Raw genomic sequence first — 20,919 nt, forward strand, 5'->3', positions numbered from 1 at the left:
CTTACCAATAAAAAAATAAAAATCATTGATTAGAATAAGAACCAATCATGATGGGGATGTTTATAATTATCTTTGACTACTCAAATAACATAATCAAGCCACCTTTGGTGATATATGATTGTTGAAAAAAAAAAAATATATATATATATATATATATTCTTTTTTTGCTCTATCTTTGTTTGTTATATACTTTCCTTGGTAGGTGCAATTTGATAATAAAAAAAATTCATCATGTTTCATTACTGTTGTGTAATCTCTAGTTCTTCACCACCATAGCCTTTTTAACTACTACCTCATTCCTACAAGAGTTGTAGTCAGCAATATTAGTTTAATTTTGCCAAATTTATTTTCTGATTTAGCTCCAATATTTGCAATTCTTTATATATATATATATATATATATTTTTTTTTTTTTTTTCTTCTCATAAGTTCACTGATTTAAGATCTTGTTCTCACTATGCATTTGAATCTGTCTTCTACGTATCTCCTCTTTTATATGAGTCATTGGTTGAAAGGTTTTGTGGCTGTGCTCCTTGATAGAGGTTTAATACTTTTTTGCTGTTTTTATGATCTTGTTAGTTCCCAGACATAGGAGGTTATGGTGCATGTCTACCATGGTAGGGTGTGTTTATTCTGTATTCAATACCTGCCTTTTCTGTTTCATGTACATTAGATTCAACTAGACTAATTATTTTTATTCTAAGAAAATATACCCTCTTTTCATATATAATAATTTTCAAAATTCTTAATCCCTTTTCTAAAAAAAAATTTAAGGGCATTTTTTCCCCAATTAAATCATTGGGTGAAAATACTGTCATGGTATTAAATGTTCAAAATTACCCATTAGTCCTGAACAACAACCTTAATCCTTTACAACATCAATAAAGCCTTAGTTTCAAAATTTTGGGGTTGGCTATGGATCCTCACTAGATTAGTTAGGGTTAGCCTCATGTATTATTTTTTTTTCCATCCTATTCTATCTAAATTCATATGATCTATTACTTTGTTCATTGACATGTCCTTTTTTATTACTTCTACTTATGATTTTTGGTCTTCCTCTACCTCTTTTTTGTTCTTTCAACTTGGATCAACTCACTCTTTCATGCCGGTGCATTAGTCTTTCTCCTCTGAACATGATTTTTCTGATTTTTTCATCAATAGGGGCTACCCTATCTTTAAGCAAATTTCCTCATTTTGAATCATATCTTTCCATGTTGAAAGAACTCCATTTGTGCATGTTTTACAAATTTACAAGACTAATGTGCACTGTTGTTTCCTATACAAATTATGTACAGCTTGTGATTAAAAATTATGTTAATTTCTATAGACTAAATTTTGAGACCTAGTTTGAATTGTATGAAATATTACATCCATTTGTTTCAAATGAATCAAGTATCAAAGAAATTGGACTAGTATTGAATGTGTTATGAGTTTTTCATTCTGACCCTTAATCTATCTTTGACGGAATTGAGTTTAAGGGCTTGTACAAATTTTAATTAATCATTGAGAAATGAGACTGAACTGAAATTTATAGAGTATGAACTAATCATATGTATGGTTGTTCATATTAAGTTTTATGCCAATTGGAGACTTTTAAGTAAGTTAAATTAAGTTCACAAGCAGACTGATTTACATTAACTTGAATCTGTAAGAGTAATGAAATACTAAAAAATTAGAGACTTAAAGCTTGGTTTTGGATTATTATATTAGATTTTCATTTGATGTCACTATCCATTGATATGTGTTTTAATACTTGAGCAAGTTTATTATGGCTTCATTCGATGGTTTAATACCTAAAAGAAACACATGTACTTCAGTATCCCAACAAGTATATAAATAAGTATATATATATATATATATTTATATTTATATATCTCCAATTTTTCCATTCTTAGTAACAATTTACCATAACTGACCAAATCAAACTTAGATCAAAGTAAATTTTGATCAACAAAGCACTAAAATTAAATCCTCAGCAAATATAAACAAACCCAGAAACATAATCTGATCTCAAAAAACAATAAAGTTTTGATCTTTTTTAACAGTTCTATTAGAAATTCAAAACAGAAACCAAAATAGAAAAAAACGAATTGAAACCAAAGTTTCTTTGATTTTTCCCGCTGTTTCCCGACAACCAAACGGTGAAAGTGAAACACACTTTGAAGCAACTCACCTTTTTTTTTAAGTTTTGAGAGACCACATAGATTGAAGGAACTCAAAGCTCTGTGAGTGAGAGTGGAGACTTTATCAAAGCTCTGTACACCTCGCTGTGGCTTTATCAAATCTTTCGGCGAGGATGATGAATGTGAAATAGACTGAGTGAGAGAAGAGGGTGAGTAAGAGAGGTGCTGAAGTGTGAGAGTGAGAGGGTGAGACTGGTCTGTGTGAGAGAGAGGGTGAGTGAAGCGTTAATTTTAAAAAAGACCCCTATTTGAAACCGAGTCTTAGAGACTCGGTTTCCCAGTCTTCCACGTGGTTCAACCACGTCATAGCCAGATCGTCACGTGGATGCCACGTAGGAAATCGAGTCTCTAAGACTCGATTTCCAAGTAGACCTCCTACCAGGTCAGATTTGATTAAAACATGAAAACCAAGCCTCAAAGACTCGATTTATAGGCCCAAAATCGAGTCTTTGAGACTCGAGATGTTAGTAAATAATATAGTTTGAAAACTGGGCCTACTAACTAAATAGTTGGGAAATCATGGTTAAATTCCAATTTTGGTCCTTTCTTTTCCATTGTCCTTTCGTACATACCGCGTATGGAATCTGGACTTGCCTTTCCAAATGTTCTAGATTTCTTGGTGTCTTGTGGAGTATATAATAATTGTACAGGTACATTTGGTCAAGGGTGTTGTACTATATTTGATTCATTTCATTATGTCCATTTGTTTAGGTAATTGTTTGTTTTCAACAGTTTATTTTTATAAGGGTAGTGTTAACGGGTATGCAAGGTGCTCGAAGCAATTTTATGTCAATAAAGTCAATTTTTTGACTAATTTTATAGGGTGTGGAGCTAATAAAGTAAACTTTTTGAATGTCATTTTCTATCATTTCATCAATTTATACTAATTTTTTATTAGGTAAACCCCATAATAAAACTTCCTTAACAAAAACCTTACAGTACCAGTTAACATTTTTCTTTTTATAACAAAAATTAAAAAGGTAAAAGTTAATGGTTTTTTTTTTCCTTCTAAATACTAAAAGTTAAATTATTTGAAATAAAATTAAGATATAAAGAGTTAGGATCATATTTTCATAAAGTTAGTATATCTTATGATAAAATGCACTTTATTTATATTTGAGTAGATATATATAGATTCATCATTCAAGAATATCATGAACAAAGATAAATTTACTACCAATTTTATTATAGAATATTAAAAAATTATTAAAATATAATATAAAAAATTAAAGTTTTTAGTAATTTTAATTTAGAATATTAAAATAAGCTAACAAATAACATATATATTTTTAAAAAGGTAGTTTCATTAAATTTATAAGCTAAAAACTTAAAGTTTTTGCCAACTAAACTTTAAATAAGATTAGTTTTATACAATTCTTGTAGCGACCTCCCAAAATTTATATCAATTTATGCTTTTTACTATGACTGGCATAAAATAAAATTTTTGGTGGGGTTCTTTGTTTATGGATGATGTGTCAGACTTTCAATAACATCTCTTTCTTAACTCTTTCTATTTTTTTTTTTTTAAATGAATAACATCTCTTTCTTTAACAAGTAGTAGTAATAATTTCCTTTGAATTTGTCTTGGAAATATTCGGTGGGACATTAACTTGCTGCCTAAGCTTTGAGCCCATCTCATATCCTCTCATTTTACCTTTACGAAACCAAACAAACATATGCTCAATGGTCTTTTGGCCTCCTTTTTGGTGGTTTGTTATGTTCCCCACTTTCATATATTCTCTTCAAAAGATGTATTAAACAATCAAAACCACTCATTCGATTCTTATCCTTCCTCAAATCATCAATTTACTAGGAATAAAAAAAAAAAAGAAACTTAGAAAAATATCTCCTATAAATGTTGTCCTTTATGGCTTTATAATAAAGAAAATAATTAGATAATAACTTTATTGAGTATCTAAACTACCTATAAGAGTTTATAATATTTCTTTTGAGGTAAACTTAAGACTTTTCCTAAATGGATCTTATTTATCGTTTTCTTAAACTAGCTTAATGAATCCATGATCCATTTTGAAAAAATTCATCCTTTAAAGATTTTCATCTCCTTCTTGGAAAAATATGGGGACAACATTGGTTTCTACAATCAGTTTGAGGCAATCTTTTAATAAAATAAATACTCTCTCCGGTCCTATATTGTAAGTTATATTTAGATAATTCAACATTTTAAGAGAACAATAGTCGCAGGTCCATGCAATACGTGGGATAGTTGAGATATATATATGTATGTATGTATAAAGTTTAGTAATTTCCAAATGCCTATGTCTTCATAACATGCACAGATTTAGTGCAATAAAATTTGAGCCAGTCCCTCCAACCCAATGTAAAGAAAAAGAACAAAAAGTAGTAAGTGGAATAGTCATCTTTTCCTAGAAGTCTGTTGCAAATGGACAGTCACTAAGAACATGTCCTATAGATTCTATTTTGTTATTGCAAATGGTGCATACGGGTGATACTACCTCTGGAGCTCAGTATTTCATAAACAGAGCATTGTTACGAAGTCAGAGGTCAAACGAAATACTTAACATAATGTGTGGTTTGTGTCTGCCAAACCCAATTGCCCAAGGTGGGAGGTAATTTCAGGGGCTTAAAGCCTATTACATTCATTGTTGTTGCAAACTAATTTGTAATAATTTTAGTATTTTTCTTTCAAAATCGAACAATCTCTTAGCTTTTGCTTTAATATGTTAAAATATAAGGTATTAGATATATTGTAGATAAGTGATGGAAATCACGATTTTAGGGAGAACTAGCCGGGAATTTTCCTTCTAAGGGAGGAGCACCGCCTTGTTTAGAAGGCTTTGTTAGGTGACAGATAGATGCATCTTATAGCTGAATCCTTCACTAGGAGAGTTGTCCAATAGCTTCATTCAGTCACCAAAATGAGAGAGAGAGAGAGAGAGAGATAGTTTTAGACTTTTAGCACGCTGACTGAACCCCACAATCCCCTAAACAGTTGGCAAACCATAGAAAACAATAGGCGTAGGGAACCACGTGAAATCTAGGAATGGAAGCAAGACTCACACACAGAACAATTTCTGATTAGCTAACAAAAATTTGGAAAGGGTAGGAGCAGCTGAAAGCCTTTATCCTGGCCATGGAAGCTTTAGGTAGAATGTGGCATCAATTGCTAATCAACAAAATGATCATGAAACAGAATATAGCCAAGTCAATCAAATGTCTCTACTGTTCAATAGCATATCCCTGTTCTGATGTTAAGCCATTAGATTTAGAAACCAATATAGCACAAACATGAAGTGAAAAATTGCAGCAATAATTTCCAAACCACATATATAAATGCAAATCTAATCATGACAAAAACCATTTATAAAATTTTCCATTCAACATTAATGTTCACAAAATCCTCAAACCTCAAGTAAAAATATGACATTATTACAATCAAGCCATATTTACAAAATGAAAAATGAAACACTGACACTATACACATGCCATAGATATACGCATACATCTGGGCACTGAATGTCTTCTTGTAACGAAATGTAGCAAAATATAACCCATAAATATTGCAATACTTGGGTGAAACGGACTGAAATGTGTTTTTTTTTTTTTTTTTTTTTTTTTTTTTTTTCGAAGTTTAGCGCCAGTTCCCATATAGCAGCATTTTCCGAATAAAGACCACAAACAAAAATATACCTATGAGTATTTTGACAAAGTACACCAAGGGCGGAGTAGATTCATGGCCTTTTTGAGCTGTCTCTTGGAAAATGAGGGAACCCTTCCGATCACTGCCCGCTGACCTAGGACTATTATCTGCATTGGTGCCTTGAGCCATTTTCTGCTCTTTGTCAGATTCTGTAATGGATCTTTCTTTCTGGGGCAGATTAGTAGTAATACTGAGTCTTGAAACATCTTTGGCCTGCAAAAAGAAATCCTATGTATCAAAACATAATAGCATATACGTCCTGAATTTTTTCTTCCATTTAAGACAATCTCAGTAGAGACAATAAACCATTCATGTTCTGCTGCAGCTAAATCCTCTCACCTTGTCAATGGATACAACTTTAAGACTCCTATTCTTCAGGTGGAATTTTCTAGGAGCAGCTCTCTGTTCTACAGAGTGGCGGGATCTTGGTGGATATTGAAGCTTCAAGGTTCCTATGCTTGGAGGAGATCGTTGACCCTGCGATTGAGTGCTGAGCACATGACGGATATCTGCAGCTGAGTCGACAGAAGAAGCATCAAGAACGACACCATTTCTTTTTTCTTTGTACTGGCCACGGTTAGACGAGGATGCAGTTCCACCGTTAATGACATGCATTTGCTGGTGCTGTAAGATACAGAAATGAACACGAAATTTAAATTTCCAAGCATCCTAAACAAGAAAGTCCAAAAAAGTTGTTCTGAAAGACAACACTGCCAGAAATGTGGCAAAGTATAGATACTTGACTGGTGCAAAACATCAACAGAGCTCAAAATTTTCATTCTACCCGAAGACTCAAAGATCTATAGGAGAATATTATATAACATTGTAGCAATATGAGATTCATATTATTACAACGCTCCTAGTAATATTCTGCTATAGAGATTTGTGATTCACAAGCTATTAAAGATATATCCTTCAATAGCAGGCATTGGAAAATATATATTTACCTGTGCTTGGGCTGTGTCAGTGTCCGAATCACTGCTTAGTCCACCACCATTATAGTATATCTTTATCGATGGCTCTGGTGCCCTGGAATCATTGGATTGCCTGAATTCTTCAAAGGTATATTCCTCCTGCTGGTTGATAAATGAATTGACAAACTGAACCTCTGCCTGTTCATTAGCGAAGGCGTAATCCTGTTCAAAGCAATCAGTAAATGTGGCATCCACAACAGAAGGTTCCGGGTGATTGTATTCTTCTTCTAACTGCAATGAGTAAGCGAAGTCGTAATCCTGTTGCTGAGATTGAAGGAGTGATGCCAGGTCTGCATCTACTCGATTGAATTCATGAATCTAAAATCATAAACAAGAAGGCATCAGTTCCAAAAATGCTTCCCAAGGTTTACTTGAAGAAGTTGATATTGGAAGTATGAAATAATTTCAGCATAAGGCATGCTCCTTCTTACCTCTGGAATTGTATGCCCTGGCACCTGACCTTCAAAATCAGAAGCAGCATAGCTGCTTACATCACCATCATCACGGGGAGCCTCATTAGTCCTCACATCTGCTTTTTTAAATAAGCGGCAGAGGACAAAAGCTTTCTGCACAAGTTGGAGAATGAACTGATATCACTTGGTGATAGTAAATAACAGAAGTTTCAGAGAAAAAAAAAGAAAAAAAGAAAAGAAGTACAATAAAGCTATAAGCTCTTCTAATCGTGTCAATGACTGTCTAGGATGACATTAGGCATCAAGTACTAGAAATATACTTTATCTGTTAGCAAAGAGGCATTGAACTTCATGGTAATGCACAATAGTTATGCAAAAGCAAGTGTATGAATTTGATTAGCAAGTGCCTGATGTAAAAATACTACTTAACAAATTATTTTTCATAGATAGAGATTAAGGCGTGATTCATTTAATGCATAAAGCACAATTCAAGGACACAATTACTCAAGGTCAGATCCGACTGCCTCAATCAAATATGAACAAAAATGGACGCTGAATGGATACTGGCAAAATATGAACGATATTGACCTGAGGTACAATGACATTAATTGCAGCATAGTCCAAACACAATCAAACGTGTATAAAAACAAGGAAATGCATTCCTACCATAATCCTAATACAAATGCATAAAATGAACAGCATCAATCTTCATCCAAAGAGAGACAGCAATTAGTGAAAAAATGGATATGAGCATAACATGAAGATTAACCTCGTGACGAAGAAAGGTAGCTGGCTTATACTCATGTATAACCCAAGGGGTCCTGACCCCATTTCGACCACGACCTACATAGAACACCAAAGTCTTCTTTGTACCAATCACATTGTTGGTTCCTCTAGCCTTGATTTTCCTATCCTTACCGGTGGATTTCCAGTAGCCTTTCTCGGTCAACCTGTTCGATCGGTTACTGTTAGTGAACTTGATTTCCCAGGCACAAAAGAAGAACCATTCTTGGTCATCTGACGGGATCACTGATAAGTCTGCACAACCATGCACAAGAGACAGACCTTCAATTCATTACAAAACCTCAAACTTTGATGAATTTTATTTAAGAATCCAGTAGAATAAACACAATAAGACCAATTCTTAACTTGAAAATTGAATAACTAATACTATTGAGAGCTTAGCAAGAACAGAATGGATTGAAAACAAGCTCCTGAAATTGAAGTAAAAAAGATTAATTTTTGGCACTTGGGTCAGTAAGATAAGTAAGTACCGGGTAAATCCCAAGGCTCATGTTTGTAGATATTAACTTCACCAATGGCTCGGACTTCGAAGTCCTTGCCGCCTTGCATTTTGAGCCTCAGATAGTGGTTGACCAATTCTTCATCGGTTGGGTGGAATCTATATCCCACCGGTACCTCTAATCCAGTTCCAGAAGATGTCATGCTTGTTATCTCTCGTAAACTTCAACTTTCGTTAAAGCAAAGAAACTATAAATAACGAAACAAGGAACCCCAACAACAACAACAACAACAATAGTAAGCAAAAGATAGTAACAAGTAATAAAGAGCTATGTGTTATGTCTGGTTTGAACTGGAAAATTTTATATTAGAAGAAGCAGGATTGAGCAGAGAAGACAGTGGGTTTTGAGAGTAATGAAATAATTATAGTGAGGGCCATTGACTTGAGTTGAGAGTAAGTCTTCAGCTTAGTTTAGAAGCTGAGTCTCTGAGCTCTCTGACAAAGATTGAGACAGTTTTGGATTGGTCTATGACACGTTGACACGAAGTGCTCTGTACTGTGGGGGTGTGGATCCAATTTCTATTTTCTTAGCCGTGTCTTACTTCTCCCATGTCCGTCCGTACATACCGCGTATGGAATCTGGATTTGCCTTTCCGAATGTTCTAGATTTCTAGGTGTTTTGTGGAGAATATAATAATTGTACAGGTACATTTGGTCAAGGGTGCTGTACTTATATTTGGTTCATTTCATTATGTACATTTGTTTAGGTAATTGTTTGTTTTCACTTTTCAGTAGTTTATTTTTACAAGGGTAGTGTTAACGGGTATGCAAGGTGCTCAAAGCAATTTTATATTAATAAAGTTAACTTTTTGTCAAATTTTTGACTAATTTTATAAGGTGTAGAGTTAATAAAACAAATTTTTTGAATTTCACTTGTCATTTTAGTATTATTTTCTATCATTTCATCAATTTATACTAATATTTATTAGATGGGCCCCATAATAAAACAACATTAACAAAAACCTTATTGTACCTGTTAACATTTCTCCTTTTATATCAAAAATTAAAAAGGTAAAAAGTTAATAGTTTTTTTTTCCCTTCTAAATAATAAAAGTTAAATTATTTGAAATAAAATTAAGAAAAAAAGAGTTAGGATCATATTTCTTATAGTTAGTATATCTTATGATAAAATGCACTTTATTTATATTTGAGTAGTTATATATAGATTCAAGAATATCATGGACAAAGATAAATTTACTCTCAATTTTATTATATAAATTTTACAAATCGATATGTCATAATTCATTCAAAATAAATATAATTTAATAAAATAAAGTAATTATATTTTGCTCTCGATGTCCAAACAAAGCGACAATTTTAATACGGTGAGCAAAGTTTGTCATGATATGTGATTAGAGTATACTTAGGTTAAGCTGGGTGTTGTTTTAGGAAAAAATTGATTTTCAGCCTTTATAAATGTCTGCTTTGGTATTTTTAGGTACCTTATTTACTAAATATGATATATAAAAAAATTATAGTTTTTACTTTTTAGTAACCTTTAAAGTATTAAAATGTATGACAAAAAGCTAAAAAATAATATATATTTTTAAAAATGTAGTTTAAAAAAAAATTGAGACAAGAAATTTAAAAGCTAAAAGTTAAAAGTTTTTACCAACTTAAACTTTAAATAAGATTAGTTTTATAAAATTCTGTGACCTCCCAAAATTAAATTGCACATCGAATATGCCCCCAATTATAAATTCATATAAATTTATTCTTTTTATACTATGGCCAGCCTAAAATAAAATTTTTGGTTGGGCTCTTTGTTTATGGATGATGTGTCAGACTTTCAATAACATCTCTTTCTTAATCTCTTTTTTTCTTTTTTTCTTTTATTTATTTAAATTCTAATAAATAACATCTCCTTCTTTAACAAGTAGTAGTAATAAACAGAGGCATTGTTATGAAGACAAAGCCAAACGAAATACTTAACACAATATGTGGTTTGTGTTTGCCAAACCAAATTGCCCGAGGTGGGAGGTAGATTCAGGGGCTTAAAGCCTATTACATTCATTGTTATTGCAAACTAATTTGTAATAATTTTAGTATTTTTCTTTCAAAAGCGAACAATCTCTTAGCTTTCGCTTTAATATGTTAAAATATAAGGTATTAGATATATCGTAGATAAGCAGGAAACAAAAATCACGATTTTAGGGAGAACTAGTCAGGAATTTCCTTCTTAGGGAGGAGCACCGCCTTGTTTAGAAGGCTTTGTTTAGGTGACAGATAGATGCATCTTATAGCTGAATCCTTCACTAGGAGAGTTGTCCAATAGCTTCATTCAGTCACCAAAATGAGAGAGAGAGAGAGAGTTTTAGACTTTTAGCACGCTGAATAAACCCCACAACCACCTACAAAGTTGGCAATCCATAGAAAACTATAGGCGTAGGGAACCATGTGAAATCTTGGAATGGAAGCAAGATTCACACAGAGACCAATTTCTGATTGTTAGCTAACAAAAATTTGGTAAGGGTGGGAAAGCCTTTATCCTGGCCATGGAAGCTTTAGGTGGAATGTGGCATCAATTGCTAGTCAACAAAATGATCATGAAACAGCAAATACTGCCAAGTCAATCAAATGTCTCTACTGTTCAACAGCATATCCCTGTTCTGATTTTGAGCCATTAGATTTAGAAACCAATTTCGCACAAACATGAAGTGAAAAATTGCAGCAATAATTTCCAAAATGCAAATCTAATCATGACAAAAACCATATATAAAATTTTCCATTCAACATTAATGTTCACAAAATCCTCAAACCTCAAGTAAAAATATGACATTAGTACATGTTGACAACAAATCAAGCCTTATTTACATAATGAAAAATTTATCGTTGTGACACTATACACATGCTATGAGATATATGCATACATCTGGGCACTGCATGTGTCTTCTTGTGATGAAATGTAGCAAAACATAACCCATCTGAATTGTAATATATAGGTGAAATGGACAATGATTTTATCTTATTCTATAAATTTTTTTATAAGTGAGCTCCGAAGGACTGAAATGTTTGTGTTTTTTTTTTTTTTTACGAAGTTTAGTACCAGTTCCCATATAGCAGCATTTCCCGAATAAAGACCACAAACAAAATTATACCTATTAGAAATTTGGCAAAATACACTGAGGGCGGACTAGATTCATGGCCTTGTAAAGATGTCTCTTGGAAAATGAGGGAACCCTTCCGATCACTGCCCGCTGACCTAACCTTTTTCAACTTAGGACTATTATTTGCATTGGTGCCTTGACTCAATTTCTGCTCTTTGTCAGATTCCGTAATGGATCTTTCTTTCTGGGGCAGATTAGTAGTAATACTGAGCCTTGGAGCATCTTTGGCCTGCAAAAAGAAATCCTATGGAGTCAAAACATAATATCATATACATCCTGAATTTTTTTCTTCCATTTAAGATAATCTCAGTAGAGACAATAATCCATTCATGTTCTGCTGCAACTCAATTCTCTCACCTTCTGAAGGGATACTACTTTAAGACTGCTACTCTGCTGTTGGAATTTTCTAGGAGCAGCTCTCTGTACTTCAGAGTGGCAGACGCTTGGTTGATATTGAAGATCGAAGGCTCCTATGCTTGGAGGAGATCGTAGACCCTGTGATTGAGTGCTGCGCACACGAGGGATATATGCAGCTGAGTCGACATAAGAAGAATCAAGTCCCAAGAAATCATCAAGCACGACACCATTTCTTTTTTCTTTGTATTGGCCACGGTTAGATGAGGATGCAGTTCCACTGTTAATCATATGCATTCGCTGGTGCTGTAACATATAAAAATGAAAACGAAATTTAAATTTCCAAGCATCCTAAACAAGAAAGTCCAAAAAAGTTGTTCTGACAGACTACACTGCCAGAAATGTGGCAAACTATAGGTACTGACTGGTGCAAAATATCACAAGCTATTAAAGATATATCCTTCAACAGCAGGTATTGGAGAATATATATTTACCAGTGCTTGGGCTGTGTCAGTGTCTGAATCACTGCTTAGTCCACCATCATAGTATATCGTTATCGGTGAATCTGGTGCCCTGGAATCATTGGATTGCCTGACTGCTTCTAAGGTATACACTTCCTGTTCATTATCATCAGACAGATATTGCCTAAAATTAAAATCAAAGTCATCAGTAATTATGGAATCCAGATCTGGAGGTTCTTGCTGATCCAAATCAAAGTCATAATCCTGTCGCTGATGTTGACGGACTGATGCCAGGCCCGCATCTACCTGATTGAATTCGTAATTCTAAAATCATAAACAAGAAGGCATCAGTTCCAAAAATGCTTCCCAAGGTTTAAATGAAGAAGTTGATACTGGAAGTATGAAATAATTTCAGCATAAGGCATGCTCCTTCTAACCTCTGAAATTGTATGCCCTGGCACCTGAGTTTCAAAATCAGAAGCATCATCAAGGGGAGCCTTATTAGTCTTCACATCTGTTTTTCTCTTTAAGCGGCAGAGGACAAAAGCTTTCTGCACAAGTTGGAGAATGAACTGATATCACTTAGTGGTAGTAAATAACATAAGTAAAAAAAAAAAAAAAAAAAAAACAGTACAATAAAAATTTCAAACATCAACATCAGAAGCATATAACCTATACTCTTCTAATCGTGTCAATGACTGTCTAGGATGACATTGGGCATCAAGTACTAGAAATATACTTTATCTTTTTAAGAAAGGCTAGTTTTCAGAGATAAAATCAAAGTTACCAATTTCTTCTTGCAAACAATAATGATGAAACAAAGTAAGTTGGTGGCAATGAGAAAATCTTAGCAAAGAGGCGTTGAACTTCATGGTAATGCACAATAGTTATGCAAAAGCAAGTGTATGAATGTGATTAGCAAGTACCTGATGTGAAAATACTACTTCACCAATTATTTTTCATAGATAGAGCAATCTTCTAGTTCTAGCTGCATACAGGTCCAGAGCATGCGATTCCACCAGTTTAATAAATTTGTCTTGCAATGCTTACTAATTTTTTCTTGGCTAAACAAACAAGTCTTAACTAAAACCAAGATTCTAATTTAGGCGTAATTCATTAAATGCTTAAAGCACAATTCAAGGACACAATTACTCAAGGTCAAATCAGATTACCTCAATCAAATTTGAAAAAAAAATGGAGACTGAATGGATACTAGCAAAATATGAATGATATTGATCATAGGTACAATGACATTAATTGCAGCATAGTCCAAACACAATCAAACGTGTATAAAAGCAAGGAAATGTATTTTTACCGTAATCTTAATACAAATTCATAAATTCAACAGCAACAATCTTCATCCAAAGAGAGACAGCAATTAGTGAAAAAATTTATAAGAGCATAACATGAAGATTAACCTCGTGATGATGAAAGGCAACTGACTGATACTCATGTATAACCCAAGAGGTCCCGGCCCCAGTTGGAACACGACCTTCATGGAACACCAAAGTCTTCTTTGTACCAATTATAGTGTTGGTTCCTTTAGCCCTGATTTTCCTATCCCTCCCGGTGGATTTCCAGTAGCCTCTCTTGGTCGCCCTGTTCACTCGGGATCGGTTGATTTCCCGGGCACAAAAGAAGAACCATTCTTGGTCATCTGACTTGATCACTGATAACCCTGCACAACCATGCACAAGAGACAAGACCTTTAATTCATTACAAAACCTCAAACTTTGATGAAACACATTAACACCAATTCTGAAATTGAAAATTGAATAACTAATACTATTGAGCTTAGCAAGAACAGAGTGGATTGCAACAAGTTAAGTAAAAAAGATTAATTTCTGGCACTTGGGTCAGTAAGATAAGTGAGTACCGGGTAAATCCCAAGGCTCATGTTTGCAGATATTAACTTCACTGATGGCTCGGACTTCATAGTCCTTGTCGCCTTGCATTTTGAGCTTCAGATAGTAGCTGACCAATTCTTCATCGGTTGGGTGGAATCTAAATCCCACCGGTATTGATTCCATTCCAGTTTCAGAAGTCGTCTCTCGTAAACTTCAACTTTTACTAAAGTAAACAAACCATAAAAACAGGAAACAAAGAACCCCAACAACAACAATAGTAAGCAAAAGAAACAAAGAACCCCAACAACAACAATAGTAAGCAAAAGATAGTAACAAGTAATAGAGAGCTATGTGTTATGTCTGGTTTGAACTGGAAAATTTTATTTTAGAAGAAGCAGTAGAGAGCAGAGAAGACAGTGTATTTTGAGAGTAATGAAAAAATTATAGTGAGGGTCATTGACTTGAGTTGAGAGTAAGTCATCAGCTTAGTTTAGAAGCTGAGTCTCCGAGCACTCTGACAAAGATTGAGACAGTTTTGGATTGCTCTATGACACGTCGACACGTAGTGCTCTGTACTGTGGGGGTGTGGATCCCATTTCTATTTTCTTAGCCGTGTCTTACTTCTCCATTGTCCGTCCGTACATACCGCGTATGGAATCTGGACTTGCCTTTCCGAATGTTCTAGATTTCTTGGTGTTTTGTGGAGTATATAATAATTGTACAGGTACATTTGGTCAAGGGCGCTGTACCATATTTGATTCATTTCATTATGTCCATTTGTTTAGGTAATTGATTGTTTTCAGCAGTTTATTTTTATAAGGGTAGTGTTAACGGATATGCAAGGTGGTGGAAGCAATTTTATGTCAATAAAATCAAATTTTTAACTAATTTTATAGGGTGTGGAGCTAATAAAGCAAACTTTTTGAATTTTATTTTCTATCATTTCATCAATTTATAATAATTTTTTATTAGGTGAACCCCATAATAAAATTTCCTTAACAAAAACCTTATACTACCAGTTAACATTTCTCTTTTTATAACAAAAATTAAAAAAAAGTAAAGGTTAATAGTTTTTTTTTTCCTTCTAAATATTAAAATTTAAATTATTTGAAATAAAATTAAGATAAAAAGAGTTAGGATCATATTTTTATATAGTTAGTATATCTTATAATAAAATGCACTTTATTTATATTTAAGTAGTTATATATAGATTCATCATTCAAGAATATCATGAACAAAGATAAATTTACTATCAATTTTTTATTATATAAATTTTACAAATCGATATGTCATAATTCACTCAAAATAAATATAATTTAATAAAATAAAGTAATTATATTTTGCTCTCAATGTCCAAACAAAGCGACAATTTTAATACGGTGAGCAAAGTTTGTCATGATATGTGATTAGAGTATAATTAGGTTAAGCTAGGTGTTGTTTTAGGTAAAAATTGATTTTCAGCCTTTATAAATGTCTGTCGGGGTATTTTCAGGTACTTTATGTACGAAATATGATATAAAAAAAAAATTATAGTTTTTACTTTTTAGTAACCTTTAGAGTATTAAAATGACCACCTCACACCCTTGGTACGATGGTCATTCTACAAATATAAGTGTTTGTGGAGTGTGGGGGGCAAGGGCCGGGGTTCAAGTCTCCATGAATGAGTTTCACAAACATATACACTTAGATTAGACTAAAGTAGAATTCTAACTTGTATACAAAAATAAAAATGTATTAAAATGTATGACAAAAAGCTAAAAAATAATATATATATATATATATATATTTAAAAATATAGATAAAAAAATAATTAAAAAAAAAACTGAGACAAAAAATTTAAAAGCTAAAAGTTAAAAGTTTTTACCAACTTAAACTTTAAATAAGATTAGTTTTATAAAATTCTTGCAACGACCTCCCAAAATTAAATTGCACATCGAATATGCCCCCAATTATAAATTCATATAAATTTATTCTTTTTATACTATGGCCAGCCTAAAATAAAATTTTTGGTTGGGCTCTTTGTTTATGGATGATGTGTCAGCCTTTCAATAACATCTCTTTCTTAAACTCTTTTTTTCTTTTCTTTTTTTATTTATTTAAATTCTAATGAATAACATATCCTTCTTTAACAAGTAGCAGTAGTAAACAGGGGCATTGTTATGAAGACAGAGCCAAACGAAATACTTAACACAATGTGTGGTTTGTGTCTGCCAAACCAAATTGCCTAAGGTGGGAGGTAGATTCAGGGGCTTAAAGTCTATTACATTCATTGTTGTTGCATACTAATTTGTAATAATTTTAGTATTTTTCTTTCAAAATCGAACAATCTCTTAGCTTTCGCCTTAATATGTTAAAATATAAGATATTAGATATATTGTAGATAAGCAAGAAACAAAAATCACGATTTTAGGGAGAACTAGTCGGGAATTTTCCTTCTTAGGGAGGAGCACCGCCTTGTTTAGAAGGCTTTGTTTAGGTGACAGATAGATGCATCTTATAGCTGAATCCTTCACTAGGAGAGTTGTCCAATAGCTTCATTCAGTCACCAAAATGAGAGAGAGAGAGTTTTAGACTTTTAGCACACTGACTGAACCCCACAACCAGCTACAAAGTAGGCAAACCATAGTAAACTATAGGTGTAGGGAACCATGCGAAATCTTGGAATGGAAGCAAGACTCACACGGAGACCAATTTCTGATTGTTAGCTAACAAAAATTTGGAAAGGGTGGGAAAGCCTTTATCCTGGCCATGGAAGCTTTAGGTGGAATGTGGCATCAATTGCTAATCAACAAAATGATCATGAAACAGAAAATACTGCCAAGTCAATCAAATGTCTCTACTGTTCAACAGCATATCCCTGTTCTGATTTTGAGCCATTAGATTTAGAAACCAATTTCGCACAAACATGAAGTGAAAAATTGCAGCAATAATTTCCAAAATGCAAATCTAATCATGACAAAAACCATATATAAAATTTTCCATTCAACATTAATGTTCACAAAATCCTCAAACCTCAAGTAAAAATATGACATTAGTACAATCAAGCCATATTTACAAAATGAAAAATGAAACACTGACACTATACACGTGCCATAGATATACGCATACATCTGGGCACTGTATGTCTTCTTGTAACGAAATGTAGCAAAATATAACCCATAAATATTGCAATACTTGGGTGAAACGGACTGAAATGTGTCTTTTTTTTTTTTTTTTTTTTACGAAGTTTAGCACCAGTTCCCATATAGCAGCATATTCCGAATAAAGAACACAAACAAAAATATACCTATGAGTATTTTGACAACATACACCAAGGGCGGAGTAGATTCATGGCCTTTTTGAGATGTCTCTTGGAAAATGAGGGAACCCTTCCGATCACTGCCCGCTGACCTAACCTTTTTCGACTTAGGACTATTATTTGCATTGGTGCCTTGACCCAATTTCTGCTCTTTGTCAGATTCCGTAATGGATCTTTCTTTCTGGGGCAGATTGGTAGTAATACTGAGCCTTGAAGCATCTTTGGCCTGCAAAAAGAAATCCTATGGAGTCAAAACATAATATCATATACATCCTGAATTTTTTTCTTCCATTTAAGACAATCTCAGTAGAGACAATAATCCATTCATGTTCTGCTGCAACTCAATTCTCTCACCTTCTGAAGGGATACTACTTTAAGACTGCTACTCTGCTGTTGGAATTCTCTAGGAGCAGCTCTCTGTACTTCAGAGTGGCAGACGCTTGGTTGATATTGAAGATCGAAGGCTCCTATGCTTGTAGGAGATCGTAGACCCTGTGATTGAGTGCTGCGCACGCGAGGGATATATGCAGCTGAGTCGACAGAAGAAGAATCAAGTCCCAAGAAATCATCAAGCACGACACCATTTCTTTTTTCTTTGTACTGGCCACGGTTAGACGAGGATGCAGTTCCACTGTTAATCATATGTATTCGCTGGTGCTGTAACATATAAAAATGAAAACGAAATTTAAATTTCCAAGCATCCTAAACAAGAAGGTCCAAAAAAGTTGTTCTGAAAGACTACACTGCAAGAAATGTGGCAAAGTATGGGTACTGACTGGTGCAAAATATACACAGAGCTCAAAATTTTCGTATCAATAGGAGAATATTACATAACATTGTAGTAATATGAGATTCATATTATTACAACGCTCCTAGTAATATTCTGCTATAGAGATTTGTGATTCACAAGCTATTAAAGATATATCCTTTAATAGCAGGTATTGGAGAATATATATTTACCGGTGCTTGGGTTGTGTCAGTGTCCGAATCACTGCTTAGTTCACCACCATCATAGTATATCGTTATTGGTGAATCTGGTGCCCTGGAATCATTGGATTGCCTGACTTCTTCTAAGGTATACTCATCCTGCTGGTTGAAAAGTGAATTGACAAACTGATCCTCTTCCTGTTCAGTATCATCAGACAGATATTTCATTACATCATAATCAAAGTCATCAGTAATTATGGGATCCAGATCTGGAGGTTCTTGCTGATTGTATTCTTCTAACTGCAATGAGGAAGCGATGTCATAATCCTGTCGCTGATGTTGATGGACTGATGCCAGGCCTGCATCTACCCGATTGAATTCGTAATTCTAAAATCATAAACAAGAAGGCATCAGTTCCAAAAATGCTTCCCCAAGGTTTACATGAAGAAGTTGATATTGGAAGTATGAAATAATTTCAGCATAAGTCAAGCTCCTTCTTACCTCTGGAATTGTATGCCCTGGCACCTGACCTTCAAAATCAGAAGCAGCATAGCTGCTTACATCAACATCATCACAGGGAGCCTCATTAGTCCTCACATCTGCTTTTTTAAATAAGCGGCAGAGGACAAAAGCTTTCTGCACAAGTTGGAGAATGAACTGATATCACTTGGTGGTAGTAAATAACAGAAGTTTCAGGAAAAAAAAAACAGTACCATAAAAAATTCAAACATCAATATCAGAAGCATATAAACTATACTCTTCTAATTGTGTCAATGACTGTCTAGGATGACATTAGGCATCAAGTACTAGAAATATACTTTATCTGTTTAAGAAAGACTAGTTTTCAGAGATAAAAACAAGTCACCAATTTCTTCTTGCAAACAATAATAATGAAACAAAGTAAGTTGGCGGCAATGAGAAAATCTTAGCAAGGAGGTGTTGAACTTCATAGTAATGCACAATAGTTATGCAAAAGCAAGTGTATGAATGTGATTAGCAAGTGCCTGATGTGAAAATACAACTTCACCAATTATTTTTCATAGATAGAGCAATCTTCTAGTTCTAGCTGCATACAGGTCCAGAGCATGCGATTCCACCAGTTTAACAAATTTGTCTTGCAATGCTTACTAATTTTTTCTTGGCTAAACAAACAAGTCTTAACTAAAACCAAGATTCTAATTTAGGCATAATTCATTAAATGCTTAAAGCACAATTCAAGGACACAATTACTCAAGGTTAAATCAGATTGCCTCAACCAAATTTGAAAAAAAAAATGGAGACTGAATGGATACTAGCAAAATATGAATGATATTCATAGGTACAATGACATTAATTGCAGCATAGTCCAAACACAATCAAACGTGTATAAAAGCAAGGAAGTGTATTCCTACCATAATCTTAATACAAATTCATAAATTCAACAGCATCAATCTTCATCCAAAGAGAGAGATGTATAGCAATTAGTGAAAAAAAATTGGATAAGGGCATAAAATGAAGATTAACCTGGTGAGGAGGAAAGGTAGCTGGCTGATACTCATGTATAACCCAAGAGGTCCTGCGCCCATTTGGAACACGACCTTCATGGAACACCAAAGTCTTCTTTGTACCAATCACATTGTTGGTTCCTTTAACCCTGATATTCCTATCCCTCCCGGTGGATTTCCAGTAGCCTCTCTTGGTCGCCCTGTTCGCACGGGATCGGTTGATTTCCCGGGCACAAAAGAAGAACCATTCATGGTCCTCTGTCTCGATCATTGATAACCCTGCACAAGAGACAAGACCTTTAATTCAATACAAAATCTCAAACTTTGATGAAACACATTAAGACCAATTCTTACTTGAAAATTGAATAACTAAGACCATTGAGAGCTTAGCAAGAACAGAGTGGATTGCAACAAGTAAAAAAGATTAATTTTTGGCACTTGGGTCAGTAAGATAAGTGAGTACCAGGTAAATCCCAAGGCTCGTATTTGCAGATATTAACTTCACCGATGGCTCGGACTTCGTATTCCTTGTCGCCTTGCATTTTGAACCTCAGATAGTGGTTGACCAATTCTTCATCGGTTGGGTGGAATCTATATCCCACCGGTACCTCTAATCTTCCAGAAGATGTCATGCTTGTTATCTCTCGTAAACTTCAACTTTCGTTAAAGCAGAGAAACTATAAATAACGAAACAAAGAACCCCAACAACAACAGTAAGCAAAAGATAGTAACAAGTACTAAAGAGCTATGTGTTATGTCTGGTTTGAACTGGAAAATTTGATATTAGAAGAAGCAGGAGTGAGCAGAGAAGCCAGTGTGTTTTGAGAGTAATGAAATAATTAGAGGGAGGGCCATTGACTTGACTTGAGCGTAAGTCTTCAGCTTAGTTT

General features: G+C 33.9%; 3 protein-coding genes across 3 annotated transcripts; all 3 read right to left on the reverse strand.

Moving 5' to 3' along the window:
- Positions 1-5,509: 5,509 nt before the first annotated feature.
- LOC115955861 (NAC domain-containing protein 96-like) lies at positions 5,510-9,125 on the reverse strand. Its single transcript, XM_031074238.1, has 6 exons — positions 8,523-9,125; positions 8,018-8,286; positions 7,267-7,401; positions 6,809-7,153; positions 6,201-6,485; positions 5,510-6,074 (listed from the first exon to the last, which is right to left on the reverse strand). The coding sequence occupies exons 1-6, from the start codon at positions 8,692-8,694 to the stop codon at positions 5,793-5,795; spliced, it is 1,488 nt and encodes a 495-aa protein (XP_030930098.1). The 5' UTR covers positions 8,695-9,125; the 3' UTR covers positions 5,510-5,792.
- Positions 9,126-11,250: 2,125 nt separating this feature from the next.
- On the reverse strand, positions 11,251-14,811 carry LOC115955863 (protein NTM1-like 9). Its single transcript, XM_031074242.1, has 6 exons — positions 14,350-14,811; positions 13,892-14,151; positions 12,911-13,024; positions 12,507-12,797; positions 12,016-12,318; positions 11,251-11,887 (listed from the first exon to the last, which is right to left on the reverse strand). The coding sequence occupies exons 1-6, from the start codon at positions 14,501-14,503 to the stop codon at positions 11,591-11,593; spliced, it is 1,419 nt and encodes a 472-aa protein (XP_030930102.1). The 5' UTR covers positions 14,504-14,811; the 3' UTR covers positions 11,251-11,590.
- Positions 14,812-17,273: 2,462 nt separating this feature from the next.
- On the reverse strand, positions 17,274-20,919 carry LOC115955860 (protein NTM1-like 9). The gene is made up of 6 exons (XM_031074237.1): positions 20,493-20,919; positions 20,049-20,308; positions 19,047-19,181; positions 18,579-18,932; positions 17,973-18,275; positions 17,274-17,844 (listed from the first exon to the last, which is right to left on the reverse strand). Exons 1-6 carry the CDS (start codon positions 20,659-20,661, stop codon positions 17,548-17,550), a joined length of 1,518 nt encoding a protein of 505 aa, XP_030930097.1. The 5' UTR covers positions 20,662-20,919; the 3' UTR covers positions 17,274-17,547.

The sequence above is a fragment of the Quercus lobata genome, chromosome 8, assembly GCF_001633185.2.
Source record: "Quercus lobata isolate SW786 chromosome 8, ValleyOak3.0 Primary Assembly, whole genome shotgun sequence".
Classification (NCBI taxonomy): Eukaryota; Viridiplantae; Streptophyta; class Magnoliopsida; order Fagales; family Fagaceae; genus Quercus; species Quercus lobata.